Raw genomic sequence first — 16,172 nt, forward strand, 5'->3', positions numbered from 1 at the left:
TCTTAATCACAAAAATATACCCATGTCTTTTACATTATTTATCACATAAAATTAGTGAACGTTACATTCAAATGAAATATTTCTCTTTTTTTGTGTTTTCAATTAGCAAACTATCAGCTTAGACTACTAGCTTAGCATTGATATCATAAATAGGGGTGTAAAGTTTCTCTGTAAAATAAAAAACGGATCGTACCATTCTCCACCCATGGATCGACATGCACTTGCACCGCGGTTCGCCAAAAATCTGACAATGCATTTGCATCTATAACATGGTTTGTGTAAAAAAGAATTAGGCTAATGTATGTTTCTGTCAACTGATATAAATTCTGGCTTCCTCTAAACTTAGTTCGATGCGAGTGTCGTATGCTAATATCACCAGTCATTTATATCGTCATCACCCGGGTGTTGATAGCACGTGAGACCTAAACAGTACACATTGCTTTCTGTGTTTAAACTAAACTCATTTAAGCCTTGCCAATTAAGCGCAAGAAGACAGAACTCAACGAAAGAGAACTCTGGATCAGTGCATTATGTCTTAAAGTGACAGCTGCTTAATATTCCTGCTGTCTGCGGTTTTTAATGTTAATCAACCAACAAAAGACAAGGAAATTACTGCTCTTGACTGAATAGTTTTTGTAACTTTAATAATGATTAAAGGTCCCGTTCTATGCCCCTTTTCACAAGATGTAAAATAAGTCTCTGATGTCCCCAGAGTGTGTATGTGAAGTTTGAGCTCAAAATACCCAACAGATCATTTTTTACAGCATGTTTAAATTGACATTTTTTGGGGCTCAGAAAAACGAGCCGTTTCAGTGTGTGCCCTTTAAATGCAAATGAGGTGCTGCTGGACGACACAGGGGGCGGAGCTTCATGAGCTCGTGCTCAGTCTGTCAGGAAAAATTCATCTCACGGAATGATGATAATATCAGAAACTCTCAGTAACGGCGTTCATTTCGAGTCGGACAATAATGCCTACAGAGTCAGAGTGCTGTATAGAGATGAAACAGGTATGGTTTAGTAGTTTAATTACGGTTATTATAACGTATTTGTCATCTGCTTGTAGGCTATGTATCCATTATTTATTAATAGCCTACAAGTCTGCTGTCTGAATGATGATCAAACATGTACTGATGAGTTAAATAAAGTTTATTGTACATCACACAAAAGATGAAGCGTCAGTTTTACTTCAGAAAATCACCGTAAGAGCTGAGTAAACACAGTAGGCTAAGTTATAAGAAGTGCGCAAGTAGCCAGTAGAGTTGAGGGAGCATTCCTGTGGGCGGAGGTTAGTCAAGAAACGGTTCTGGTGATGTCACTAATGCAGGATGTAGAGGGGTGTAGTCCAATCGAGCCGTTTTTTGTAGTCAACTTCTGTTAAATAAAATATCTCGCTTGGCATTGAACTTTGAGCTTTATAATTTTACAGATATTATTTATGCTCTAACAGCAACATTACACACTAACTAAAGTTTGAAACATGGAATCGCATGCAACGGGACCTTTAATCTATTTCATTTACACAGTGAAGATTATATGCAAGTTATTTTATATTGTATTACAAGCGGTATTTGAAAAAAACGCTGTTTGGAAGTTAGTCAGACCGACACACGAACAAACAACAACAAACGTGTATAGCCAATCAGCATTAGGGGGCGTATGACGGAGGAGAGAGAACGAGCAAGAGGGAAATTTTAAGAAAGACTGCAGAAATAGAAATGAGACACAATACAAAAGAGAAAAGCTCAGAAGAAATCACTGGAAAATGAAGGGTTATGACTGGGCTAGGGCTGGGTGATAAAACGATGACGATAATTATCGCGATATAATTTTTCACGATAAAACGATATCAAGAGGTCGATAAATGTTCGATAATGTTTATGCGCCAAAAGCGGAACGAAACTCATTTGAACCGCGCGCCACTCGGACCATTTATCCGCTCGGCTCAAAGTCCAAACGGCAGCGTGAGCTCACTGGGGCCGATCGGTCTAACCGATCGGTTACTCTGATCGGTCTCGGTCACGAAATCCAGTGAGAAGCGCTTGAATTCAGCGAGAAACAAAAATGGCTCAGTGATTTAAACCAGTTTAAAGGCAGATGAAATAGCGCTGACAAACAGGAGAAACACTGTGCGCAACGATACAGTCAGAAGGCTTTTCCGTCTACAAATTCCCACCATGGATTTACTGTAATATTAACTGCACCATGAAACGTGGGATATACTATACATATTGAATTGTATTATATTATTAATGTAGACAATGTATTAAAGTACTAATGGAATATAATTACAGTATTTAATAATGTATTTAGGCTACTGTTTTTTATACAAATACCATAGAAACCACAAAGTTACATTTTGCCATGATAGTGAGGTGCTACAGGGTATGCCTGGTTTCATCTGTGGCTGTCATGATCTAATGCATGATACTGGATGACCAATGGTTAAGTTTAATAAAGGTCAAACAGACAGAATATTACATTTTACCCAAAAAAAAAAAAAGCACATGCAGAAACTAAGAAATTGTCCAAAAAATATATATATTTTGTTAAGGAAAAGTGACAAATTGAACGTTCTACCTCAGATTTGTGAAATGTTCTCCTGTTTGGCAAGTGTTTGTCCTGATATGCTCTGACAATAAAGAGTAGTTTAAAACCACAGTTAACACTCTGTTTTCTACAACTTACACTTAGGAGCAAAAATCTGCCTTTAAACTTGAAAGAAATAAAGATTTGACTTTTATCGTGATAATTATCGATATCGACTGATATAAAAAAAATTATCGCCTGGTGTTTTAGTAACGCATTCGTGTGAGATGCTTCTGGGAGGTCATTATACCACAAATCATTTTAATGACAGACTTTGGCTCAGACATTTCAGAATGATCAAACCAACATTTGAGATGCTGTGCACTGAAATTAGTCCGCTGGTTAGTCCAGTCATCCAATCACATCCACTGTTGAGGCAAAGTCACGCAAGTTTTTTGGTGCGCATTGAGGGATTTATTCAGTCGATGTGTTTCCATCGTAGTTTATGTACGCCTTCTTATCGGATTAAAAAAATGTATCAGCCTCAATTGAGTGAATACATTTTTTATGTGCATCTTGCCGTTTCCATTCCGCTTTTTTTTTACGCGATACCCCAAAATGTACATAAAAATTGGTTTATGGAAACCATTCATGGCAACTTTAAACGAGAAACGTGAATGGTGATTATCATATCAAGAATGCGGTGAAATTTCATTTACTGGTATAGACCTTAGTCCTGAATCACCCTTCTGCTGCTCCTCCCAACTAAAGCTCAAACCAAAAAAACAGGACAGCACGGTCTCCACTGTCAACACAATAAAAGAGGTTTAAATCTGCCTTTGTTCAGCATCTGAAATGTAGCCATATTTACATAAAACTGGACGTGTTCACCTCTAAAGATAAGAACAACAACTCAGGCTGTTTGTAAGGAGATAGGCCATGACATGTAACAGAATTATTCCCCCTGCATTCAGAAGCCTTTAACCTCTGTGCAGCTCAAAGGTCATTACTAATTCATCTACAACCAGTATGAAGTGTAAAATATTAATTGCACATTTTAAATAAATTAGCCCATGTGCCAGTGCAGAGGATGGAAAAAAAAAAAATTGCATGAACTGCATATTATTATGAAAATTATTTGGGTTCAGTATGCAGAATCAATGCCCTCCTGGACCACTTAGAACACTGTTGTTTGGTTTGTCATCACTGGCAGCCCTTGACATCCCTTAAGAACTGTTGCATACTTCATTGCTTTAAAAAGCTTAATTTTTTATTTTGTAAATAAAACAGTGGCATGGCATGAAATGCAAAATGAGTCATGGCAGCTAATGGCCATCTGGTGTGGACGTCGGCCCATAGATCAGGTGGATCACCATCACCCCTCAGTGCAGACTCACAGCACAGAACAGCCTCCAACAAAATCTTCCTCAATGTCACGGCTCAGCGACCAAGTCTTATCATATAGGATAAAATATTAAACTTGATTTTTAAGGTAGTTCGGTAGTTTTATTTTCATATTGAAGTAAAAAAAAAAAAAAACTTTTAACTTTTTTTACTTTTAATAATAAAATAATTTACTAAGAAATATTCCATGTTTTTTATTTCTTCTTTACTTTAATCATTCATTTTATTTTTCTAAAAATAGTTTTTAATATTTTTGCATATTTATAATAATTGGCAACATCTAGTACATTAATGACATAATTTTGGCAGGAAAACAACAAACATCAATAAGTAGTATAAATGTATTTGACAAATTATGTGATGTTCTGTGGTATTCTTTAGTTTGCCTCATTTATTTCCCAACTTGTGTGTTTAAAATCACTGAAATCTGCAGAACAAAACTTTTAAAAGACGGTTTAAAAAACAAAAATAACTGATGTTAATGTTAAGTTAAGCAATAGTTAATACTGTCAGGCAAGTTTAAGTACCTGAGACAACATATATATTAGGGCTGTCACTAATGATTATTTATGTAATTGAGTAATCTGTATTTTGACGATTAATCAGATTTTTTTTTTTTTTTTTTTTTAATGAAAATAGACCTAAGTGAACAATAGCCTTTAAAATTACTTAAAATACATATAGAATAACAATAAGGTAATAATAATAAAGTATTAAAAGCAAGTAATCATATGGTTTTATAGAACAACACTGTTAAAATACATAAAATAATACACATAAACAATTAACTTGTGTACATTGTATTATAACAAATGCCTACAGAGGGCGCCAACAGCCTGGCGTCACACTTTACAGCAGATTAAATCCTCATTTAATATTAGCCATACAACATTTAGTTTAAATATTCACTTAATCTTTAATACAGTATTTGGCCACTTCTTTACGATGTAATTTCTTGAAGAAGAATATGTGGACATCAAAACATGCAAACTCAGAGCGAGGGAAACAGTTTGCATATTAACAAACATATTGATGTATTCTACTCTGTTGGTGTAGGTTTATAAATGATTTTCCTTACAAATTTGATGAAATGGCACACATTGCGTTCACAGATGAACGTTTTAAGCGACCCAAACTCACAGCATATTCAGAGATTGAGTTTGAGATGCTCCACGCATGTAAATGATAACAGTTCATGTGGAGCAGCATTCACTGTGAAAGGAGATGCACGTAATCTACACACATGTAAATTTTAAAACCCACAGGGCATATATTTATTTAATTGAATTGCAGCCTTTGTGAATTCACAATTGCACTATGCTATAGAATTGTTTTCAAATGGTTTTAATACATCGTACAGCCTTAGACCACAGTTTGATAATGCGGTTCATGGATTCTTATCTGTGAAATGCGCCACTTCTGGTATTTTGCCGGTTACTCATAGGTAAATTGCAATCTAGGACTTTTTAAAAAATCAAGTACTCTTATTTAATCAAGGAATCGTGACAGCCCTAAAATATTTACACACACACACATATTCAAAAAAGTTACTGCACAATAGGAATGGCCACATTATTCTAACCTCAGTGAAAACATGAGGCGGGTTAAAACAGAAGGTGGAGTCTAGCTCTAGGGGAGAGTGATAATATGACCAATATCATAAACAATTGAGTGACTTTACTTTAAAAAAAAATTCATTTAATTTGATCTATTTATTTTTTATTTGGAATTTTGGACAAAATCTTCACATCATGCAACACTTGAATTTGATAAAAGATTCAAAGTAAATCATTATTATACATCTGACTGGATAAGCCACATTTGAAATCAATGTCAAACAGTCAATATACTTAGATCTGTAGCAGCACATCAGTTTTAATTAATATGCAAAGAAGCTTTGCTTGATTTAAAATGACCAAGAAATTGGATTTGGGCATACCACCAGCCACAGTTTAAATGCATCACAGAAATAAGAAGGAAAAAGCCTCATAAAACATTGAACTACAAACTTAATAAAAAAAAGAAAATAGGAAAATATATTGTATCTACTCAATCTTATTATTTGCGATCTACGCAACAAAATTGCGTCTCTCTTCTAAAATTGATTTCTTTGCTTTCGATGAATGTAATTCTCTAAAATGTGCATTCTACTAAATTCAATTATTTAGGGTGAATGTGAACCATCGGAAATAAAACTGTTAGTTCCCAGCATGATTTGCTTTAGACTTATTGAGGAGAGATGAACGTTGAAATTAAGTGTTATTTTATGCGTTTTTGAGCAAGATGAGAAAAGGCGGAGACATTATAGTGTTTAATAATGTTTATGTTCAATTATATTGGAATTGTTAGCAACGTTTATATTACACCATTTATATTACACTGTTTATATTACAAAATGTTGTTTTTCACTGTGGAAAAGAGTGGAGCATTTGCTTCGGCTGTGGAATGACACAGCGCATGTCATTACTACTTTTCTCAAGGAGCGTTTAATGTTTAGCACTTAGCATGCTAATATGTGCTATTGTTAGCTAGTACAATCTTATAAATCAGTCATTTAACAAAAAAATATGATAATGAATGAATTAATCCTGTCAGGGAAACATATAAAATCACTTTGATACCAATTTGAGTCACTTTAAAATGACCTCTTTCCGCGATGTTGAAATTAAGTCAACAAATTATGTTTGGTTGGTTGGTATCATTTAATTGACTCATGTTGGACTGATGTACACAATAAAAACATGTAAGTCCAACACACTTTTTTCCCAGTGTACATTCAGACAGTTATTTTGTTGCATCGTGCCCCTAAACTGAGCAGATTCTCACCAGCAGCACTGAGTAGAAGCCAGGCTGGGTCTCCCATTGGCGAAGCTGCTCCTCTGCAGGCTTGAGCACAGCTGTGTCCTGACTGGTGGCCTGGGTCAAAACCTGCAGCACCACCGTGCTGCCGCTCTGGATGTCCATTAGGTAAAGCTGCAAACACAAACAGAGCACACGATACGGCTCATTTATCATCTTATTAGACTGGATTCTTGAAAAGCCTACGTTAACAATGCTACCCACCAGAGTCCTTTGCTTTTATGAAATACTTAGAATAATAGCAGTTTACTCGCGACCACACATTAACTACAGCCTGCACTTTTAGCAACGATGAGTTATCATATAATTTTATATATATATATATATATATATATATATATATATATATATATATATATATATTGGGCTGTCAATCTTCCTCTATAATACTATTCGAATTCCATTCCTTATTTTATTCAATATTCGAATAATATTCGAATTTTAAATGCTCACATGTATCCTATTATTAATATTTACGACATTACACAGTCTTATGGATCGCCAATGCGTGATGTTGATCGGTCTCATATCTTCACAGATAAACCGTGTCAGTTTGTCAGTTATCGCCTTTTATTACATGGCTTGGTTGAATTCTAATGTAGAATGCGGTCAAAGAGTACAGAAGTACTTCTATACGCTGATTTCACGCAGCCGTTATTTTGAAATCGAAAGCGAGGCTCCGGTGGGAAGAAAACCGGAAGTGTCGCCTTTAATCATAGGAGACTCGTGAATGCGATGGCGTATTGTTGTGTTTAATGATGTTGTGTCAATTCTAAAACTGTACATACATTTCTTTCATACTTTAGACTATGTACAGTGAAATTTATTAATAAATAAAATATTTTTTTATATATAATTCAGAGAGTAAAAAATGAAGCAGGAATGAACTATATACATATCCTATATTAGATATTATCTTCCAATAGTGTAAATCGCGGCAGCAGCTTCAGGTTGGTAGTCCAAGGCATTGTTGTTTACATAGACATAATAAATACATAGACGCCCTATTGGCCGCTTTGGAACGTTGCTGCGATACGTCAACGCGTCCGCCATTTTGTGGAGGGCAAGACTGCGCTGTAATCAATGCAAGTAAACTGCTGAGCTGCGGTTTTTCTGTATAAAAAACAAAAAAAAAAAAATACATTTATCAACCGATTTCGGTGGTTTGTATGTGGTGTACAAAAAAGTTCCATCTGTAGTTAGTTAAACTCTCGATAGATAGACTTATATATATATATTTTTTTTTAATAAGGAATGGCCAAAGCTCTGGCTTGTCATGTATTTAGCTTTTCATTCTTGGATAAGAATTGTGAACACCCCCATACTGAGATATAATTTAATTTTCACATTAAATTAAATAAAGTTTTCTTATTGTGGGAAAAGCATATTCTGTCATTGACCTGATTTTAGCAATAACAAAGATAACTGATGGATCCTTTATGGTAATACATATGATATGGTACAACTACAGTGCAATGCAAATAGTAAATTAGATAAAGTGAGAGGTAGGCTAATAGTAAATAGTTTAGTCAATAAAATAAACAAACAGTATACAGTAAATAAAATAGTAATGAAAAGTATAATTATATAATATCATAAGTACTAATATAATAATAATAATAATAATAATAATATATTGATAATAGCATAGTTTATGTATAATACTATAATAATAGCAATAGAATATGAAATATCAATTACAGAATATAGACAATAAAAAAGAATAAGTTAAATAGTTACAATGAATAGTAAAATAATTTAACAGCATAACTATAATAGATTGATAATCGCAAGTGGTATATTATTATAATAACAATAATAAATAATGTAAATTTATACATTTTAAAATATTATTACATAGGCTATATAAAATAAAACGACGCAACCCTGTCTCTTTTTGTTAAATTTCAGTTTTTAAAAGGTATAAGAAGCTATACAAGTCAAGAAATAAAGTAAACGATCCAGTCAAACATACAGCAGGCTACACTGTTAAAGTTAAATAGCCTAAATATATAAAGTTATGAAACTTCACTTTGCCCTCAGCCAAAACAATCTGCCAAGGAACAAATTATAGATTAATGAAACCAAAGATCGCCCGTTAGATAAACACAAGACGAATTATTCTCACTAGACTGACAGCGACAAACGTCAGAACTCAGAAGCACTATAGCCGAGGCAAGGCTGTTCTCGGCGGGGTACATGAGCGCTGAGCGCCCGCGGTGATCGCTGGATCAACTCCGAAACCGTCAGATAACATTTTTAAAAAGGCGCTATCTTTATAAATAAACCACAGATTTGAGCTTTAAACAACTACATTGTCGACTGAAAAACTCTTAAAACTACATTTCGTGACACAATAACAGTAGTATTTTTAAATTTCGCGGCCTTTCTCCTCTGAAAATAAAAATAGTAAATGAAATGCAACCAGAAACAAATTTTCAGTTTTGCTTGTGAAAGGTAATTCCCTGAGACCTGTTTTCAATTGTGTGGCGATTTGTAAAGCCCCAAGCAGCACAAGAAATAGGCATTTTTCTCAATTCTCGTTATGAGAGGTATGGGAAAGTTGCCCTCCGCAGTATGGCGGCGCCGTTGACGTACGATCCAGCGGCCAATAGGGCGTCTATGTATATTATGTCTATGGTTGTTTATCTGTACTTCCGGGGTTCTTCCCACCGGAGCCTCACTTTCAAGTTCAAAATGGCGGCTGCGTGAAATCAGCGTATACTCTTTGATGCGGTCTGTTATTTCTTGATAACAGACCGCTGCTGCGAAGTATAACACGCGTTGCCATGATAAACAGCGTTGCTATGGACGCGGGACGGACTATTTTCTTTAGCGGAAGCAATACAATCGTTTTTAAATCAATAAACTCCTTTTTAAATCAATATTTTGTGTCAAATTATTTATTTATTTTGTATAGCCATGTAATAAGTTCAGCCTGTCGGGGTTGTTATTCGCTATAACAACCGCCTCGCTATATTACATTATCCCTTAACGTGCGGACAGCTCGTAACCGTGATGAGGAGAGAGGAGAGAGAGGTAGAAAAGAATAATTCTTGCCTGTTTTAGCGGCGGTTCCTCGGACAGATCGCCTAGCTTGTCAGGGTTTAACGTTGTCAGTTTTTCCATTTAGGGTTTGAAATCCAAACACCTTTCAACATATCGCTTCTCAAATTGTCAGGAGTGGTGATCTCCGTTTCCGTGCAGACATTGCTCTCCGCGATTTTTGACAGTATTGTTATGATACTGCATGCGTGGATAACGTGCACAATTGTGTTACGATTCAAAAACGTTATTGTTCATCTGACGAAACAAAAGCATTTCATTTTTTTACATGCGCACAAGAAAGGCAAGATTGCATTTTTTTTAAATGTACAAAAGCAATATTCGAATAGGAACTTCAGCATTCGAATAGTATTGATTTTTTAAATATTCGAATTATATTCGAATTTCGGAATTCGTTCCAACAGCCTATATACACAGTTGTGGTCAGAATAAATGGCACCCCTGGTAAACACGATCAAAAATGGCTGTAAAAAATAAATCTGCCTTGTTTATCCTTTTGATCTTTCATTAAAAAAAGATAGCAAAAATCTAACCTTTCATTGAAGTAAAAGAATTGAAAGTGGGGGGTAAATCACATTATAAAATAAATGCTTTTCTCCAAAACACACTGGCCATAATTATTGGCTCCCTGTTATTAAATACTTTTTGCAACCTCCTTTTGCCAATATAAAAGCTCTGAGTTTTCTTCTATAATGCCTGATGAGTTTGGAGAACATCTGACAAGAGATCAGAGACCATTTCTCCATACAGAATCTCTCCAGATCCTTCAGATTCACAAGTTCGTGTTGGTGCTTCTTCTGTTCAGTTCAGCCCACTCTGGGACGGTCATGGCAGAAGCTTCATTTTGTGCTCAGTTACCCATTTTTGTGTTGATTTTGATGTTTGTTTTGGACTGTTTTCCTGATGGAAGATCCAACGGCCCATTATAAGATTTCTAGCAGAAGTGGTCAGGTTTTGATTTTTTATCTGTTGGTATTTGCTAGAATCCATAATACCATGTATCTGAACAAGATGTCCAGGACCTCCAGCAAAAAAATAGACCCACAACATATAAGATCCAGCAGTATATTTAACCATAGGCATGGGGTACTTTATATCTCTGTTTGCACCAAACAGCCCTTTTTTTGTTTCATCTGACCATAGAATCGGGTCCCTTTTGAAGTTCCAGTCGTGTCTGTCACTTTTGTGAAAAAATCCAGTTAAATTTTTGAGACATAATTGTTCATCGAATCGATTGTAAAAATCGATTTTCCACGTCTAAAGACGTTTCCATTTTAAACGCCAAATAAAGGCAAATCCACAGACAATTAACAGGCATTAGGACGAACGTAAAGAGGGCGCTTGAGACGCACAAGTCTGCAATATTTCTGATGATTAATTGCTGTGAAGTTTCGCGCACAATGACAAACAGGAGTGCAACATTCTCAAAAAACAAAAAGCAAAGACTGCCATAACATCAATGAAAAACATTACTTCAGGATTCAGCTGGACGCGCTCCAAGAGAAGTTAAAATCGATTCCCTATTTTGGTTTTCGAAACTTGTGTTGGTTAGTCCGATCGATTGTGCAATCGATTTTCGAACGTAAAGTGACAGCCCTATGTCTGACACCTGAATATGCTGGAGTTTATTTTTGGAGGAGCGAGGAGGATTTTTCTTGAAACCCTCCCAAACAACATGTGGTTGTGTAGGGGTTGTTTGATCATTTTTTTTAGGCTTTCTGACCCCAAGACTCAAGTAATCTCTGCAATTCTCCATCTGTGATCCTTGGAGTCTTTGGCCACTCAAACTTTCCTCCTCATCGTGCATTAAGACAATATAGACACACGTCCTCTTCCTGGCAGATTCGTAACATCTTTAGTTGATTGGACCTTCTGAATTATTGCCCTGATGGTCAAAATGAGGATTTTCGGCTAAATTCTATAGCTATTTTCTTACAGCCACTTTCTATTTTGTGATGCTAAACAATCTTTTGATCACACATCAGGACTATATTCTTCGGTTTTACTCATTGTGATGGATGATTAAGGGAAGTGCTAAATAAAGGTAAATATAAATGGGAGTTAATAGAATTTTTTTATGAAAGATCAAAAGGATAAACAATGCATATTTACCAGGGGTGCCATTATTTCTGACCACCGCTATATATATATACACACACAGTGCACAAAGCTTGTGAACCTCTTGCAGAATCTGTAAAAATGTCATACAAAATGCATGGGTTTTTTTTTACTGTCCTGAATAAGATATTTTACATAAAAGATTTTTACATGTGGTCCACAAGACAAAAAAATAAATTAATTAAGTAATAAATAGCTGAATTTATAAAAATGTCCCATTCAAAAGTGTATGTATGATTCTTAATATTGTGTGTCGTTATCTAGATGATCCACAACTGTTTTTTGTTTTGTTTTGTGATGGTTGTTCTTGAGTCTCTTGTTTGTCCTGAAAAGTTAAACCGCCCAATGTTCTTCAGAAAAATCCTTCAGGGACTCAAACACAACTATTAAAAAAGTTCAAACATTAACTGATGCTCAAGAAGGAAACACGATGCATAAAGTGACAGGGGGTGAAAACTTTTGGAATTTGAAGATTAATGTAAATTGTACTTAATCTGTCTTCCGGGAAACATGTAGGCTAGCCTATGTATCTTCTGTTGCTTCCAAAGGGCAGTAGTAAATGAAAAAATATATACATTTAAGCAAAAAAAACCTGGAGGAGTTTTCTGAACAATGGGCCGTTTACCTGCTCAAGTAAGTTACAACAATGTCAACTGTTCCTAAAGTCTTGACCTTGAGCCATTCTTACTGCTATAGTGAAATCTGCATAATGAACCCAGGCTTGTTTTATTTTATTCTAGCCAAAGAAAATTAAACAACATCAAGTTGGAAAAACTTTGCTGTGCAACTCTGCCCCCTATTGTTGCAAAGCAAAAACACCTACAATGTTTTTCCAAGTCCTGTCCTAAATAATGCCAAAGTACAGCAGATGGCTTTAGAGCTTTCCCATCTCATGGACAAACAGAAAGTAGCCACTTAAATGACATCCATGCTGGGATAGAAATGAGTCGCATTTTTATTTTTAATTACTGGTAAACACAGCACAGATGCTGTGCATTTTAAATTATGAGCTCAAAAGCATTTTGCAAGTCACATAGTTGTAAGCATCAATGCTTGAAGTACAATCTCATAGTTATTAGAGCGATGAGTGCAACTACGCTGCAAGCGTGTTTAAAGGTGTTTCAAGCGGAAGGTTGCCAGCTGCGATGTGTTCGTTCCAGGCAATCTTGTGTGTAAGGATTCAACTACACCTTTCTGGCAATCACATCTGATTTCAAATAAAAGAAAGAAAAAAAAGTCCGTGCAAACAGCCAATTTATTAATCTGTCTGCTTCCCTGTATGATACACCCACTGTTAAACCAGGTAATAAACAATGCAAACTATCACATGCAGGTTCAGATCTGGGAAGAGCAACCGAGAACAACAAAAAAAGGTCAAATAATCTGGGATCAGGCAATTGAGCAGAATGTCACATGGATAGTAGTGACATATTTCACTAGCCTTTAATCAGAAGTAGCCTATACATGTCAAACATTACGAAGCCACAGCACAACACAAGAGACAAATCAGCAATTGCTGGCGGACGCCATAAAAATACCATTCTGGGGGACAAAATGTCTCTCCATTGACGGTGTTCTGAATAAATAAAATGCTTTGTAAGGACCATAACACAAATTTAATTCTACAAGAAAACTATATGCATAATACATAGGCTACAGCTTTGACAAAAATACTTTCAATCAGAAAGAATGCATGAAATTGATCAAAAGTGACAGTAATAATAAAATGTATAATAAAACACTTCTATTTCAAATAAATGCTGTTCTTTTGACTTTCTATTAATCAAAAAATCCTGAAAAACATGCATCATGGTTTCCACAAAAATATTAAGCAGAACAACTGTTTCAACATTAATAATAAGATTATGATGAAGAAGAAGAAAGCATATTATGATTTCTGAAGGATCATGTGACACTGAAGACTGGAGTGATGATGCTAAAAATTCAGCTTTGCCATCACAGGAATAAATTACATTTTAAAATATAAAACTGTTCTTTTAAAATCATACAAATATTTCACAATATTACTGTTTTGACTATTTTTACTGTATTTATAAATAAATTAAAATAAAATTTTAATTTAAAATAAAACATAGGCTATGTAACAAAATCTTACTGAGCCCAAATGTTTAAAAGGTAGTATAAATAATATTCACAAAAATTGCTGAAAATTTTGCTAACAAAAATGTTTAATACCACTCAAAAGGCTATTTTTAGGTTTTGGAACTGACAGAAAAGGAACAACCACTAAAGTTCAGTTTTTGTTCAATGACCAAATGGTTACCATCCTAGGCAAATAATCAAATAATTCAAATAAATTAATTAAAACTGGGGCTGATATATCGATCTATAATTGCTCTCAGTGAAAAGGTCTGACAGTACAATTTCTCTATTTGTGCTTTTAAAACACACCCACAAAATCTGAATAGATTTTGAGTCAAATCCCTGATGCCAGATTACACGTGGACTGAATATAATGTAAAAATGAAATAGACACGTCTTTGTTCACCCAAAACCAAAACATATTGCATTATAATATAGCTATCATCCACCTTGAACCCCCTCGAGATCAGGTCAATAACACAACCGATCTGGAATGATGCATGTCCACGTGCATGTGGATATATCTGCATTATGAATTCATTCTGTAGTACCAGCATAATTATGATCGTCTTAGAGCTTCTTCTCGGCCTGTTTATGTGTGAAGCCCTTAAACTGCAAACATTACATGATCTGAGAAATAAAGAATGTCTCGAGTGTATGCACCGTTACGATAACAAATTAACAGCATAAGACTAGGCTATATGGAAACATTGTCAATCATTCATATAATCATAATGGCAAATCTGTCAACTGTCATTTGCTAAAATAAAGCCTAAATGAAGCGACATATGATCAGTCTTTTAGAATATGATTTCATCCCAGATGATATGAAATGTCCACACACGAACAAAAGCAGAGAAACATCTAGTATGTAGATGGTAATGTAGATACGGTAAGTTAGCTAATATACTCTACTGTAACGCATGTCGGCCTACGGACTAAAGTGAAGTATTTAACATCACGAATTACTTTAGCTGGAGGAGTTATGAGACCCAAAACATCCCCTCAAGCCGAAGAACTTGTTGACGTACCTTCCGCAAATATGTCAATGCCGGGTGAGATGAAAACAGTTTGCAGTCGCCTCTAAACACCGCGATCACGTTGTGATGAGGATGGCGCCATCCACAGTGGCTGCTGTCGCACTAAAATGACGTCATCGCACGTCCAAACATTTGAAGTGACAAAATTTAAGTGATTATTTAATTTTGAGACTAAGCCCCTGTTATAATGTTGATTATAATTTGAACGCTGTCTTGAATATTTTAGGTTTTCTTGATAAAATATAAATTAGCTTAAATAAATAGGCTATTAGGCTAATAACAAAATGAAGTGATTAGTTTGGTTATCTGAGAAAAATGTCGTTTTAAACTTGTCCTTTGTAGATATTAAATAGAGGGACTATCTTTCCTATTATTTTTGGTTTTCTTTATTAAAAAAATAATAATAATGATGTTAAATATAGCCCTAAACACATGTGACTTATGTGGTAAAAGATAGCGAGAACACTACAAAGCGAGAAAACTTGGGTGTTTGATAGGTATTTGATGATGACATGTTGTATGAAAATAGCCTGTATATTATTTTGGTACCATACACAAATGGGCACTTTAGGGAAAAAAATCTCATATTTTATAAATGAGCCTATGGTATTGCAATTAGGTAAAACGATTTCCCCTTGCAATGTTACCCATGTTATTAGCTAGGCTATATTCTGACTATGAACAAATACCTCTTTTATGTTTTCTTGTAGTTTTTAATACCTAATAATAAAAACGATAATGCTTTATGGTGAATACATGTTGTGTATTTTAGTTCGCATAATTTTGAAAATTTTGAAACACATTGTGTAAACAAAGATTTATTATTTATGACACCGAAGCTTGTTACAATATTAAATTGCGAATATTAAATGAGTTGCATTTATTGTCCAGCAGATGACGCACAACTACCGCAAAAGGTCACTCTGCAATTACTTGCAGTCTATGGTGACTCATGCACAGCAACCAAAGGCACTGATCCAAAATCACCCATAGCTGTGCGGTTAGGGTTTGAGTTGTCTTGCATAGCCAAACAATTGACTAACAGACTGTGTGTGG

The 16,172-nt window shown here is 35.0% G+C and overlaps 1 protein-coding gene across 1 annotated transcript in view; it reads right to left on the reverse strand.

The window, feature by feature from the left end:
* ipo11 (importin 11) overlaps window positions 1–15,236 on the reverse strand; it is a 172,617-nt gene extending 157,381 nt beyond the window's left edge. The window contains exons 1-2 of the mRNA XM_081349379.1: window positions 15,108–15,236; window positions 6,757–6,903 (exon numbers count right to left, since the gene is read on the reverse strand). Coding sequence (XP_081205505.1) covers window positions 6,757–6,894 — 138 coding nt within the window. The 5' untranslated portion in view covers window positions 6,895–6,903; window positions 15,108–15,236. The remainder of the gene's footprint in view (window positions 1–6,756; window positions 6,904–15,107) is intronic.
* Between the last annotated feature and the right edge of the window lie 936 nt (window positions 15,237–16,172).

This window comes from Scardinius erythrophthalmus (genome assembly GCF_964197995.2).
Source record: "Scardinius erythrophthalmus genome assembly, chromosome: 20".
Taxonomy (NCBI): domain Eukaryota; kingdom Metazoa; phylum Chordata; class Actinopteri; order Cypriniformes; family Leuciscidae; genus Scardinius; species Scardinius erythrophthalmus.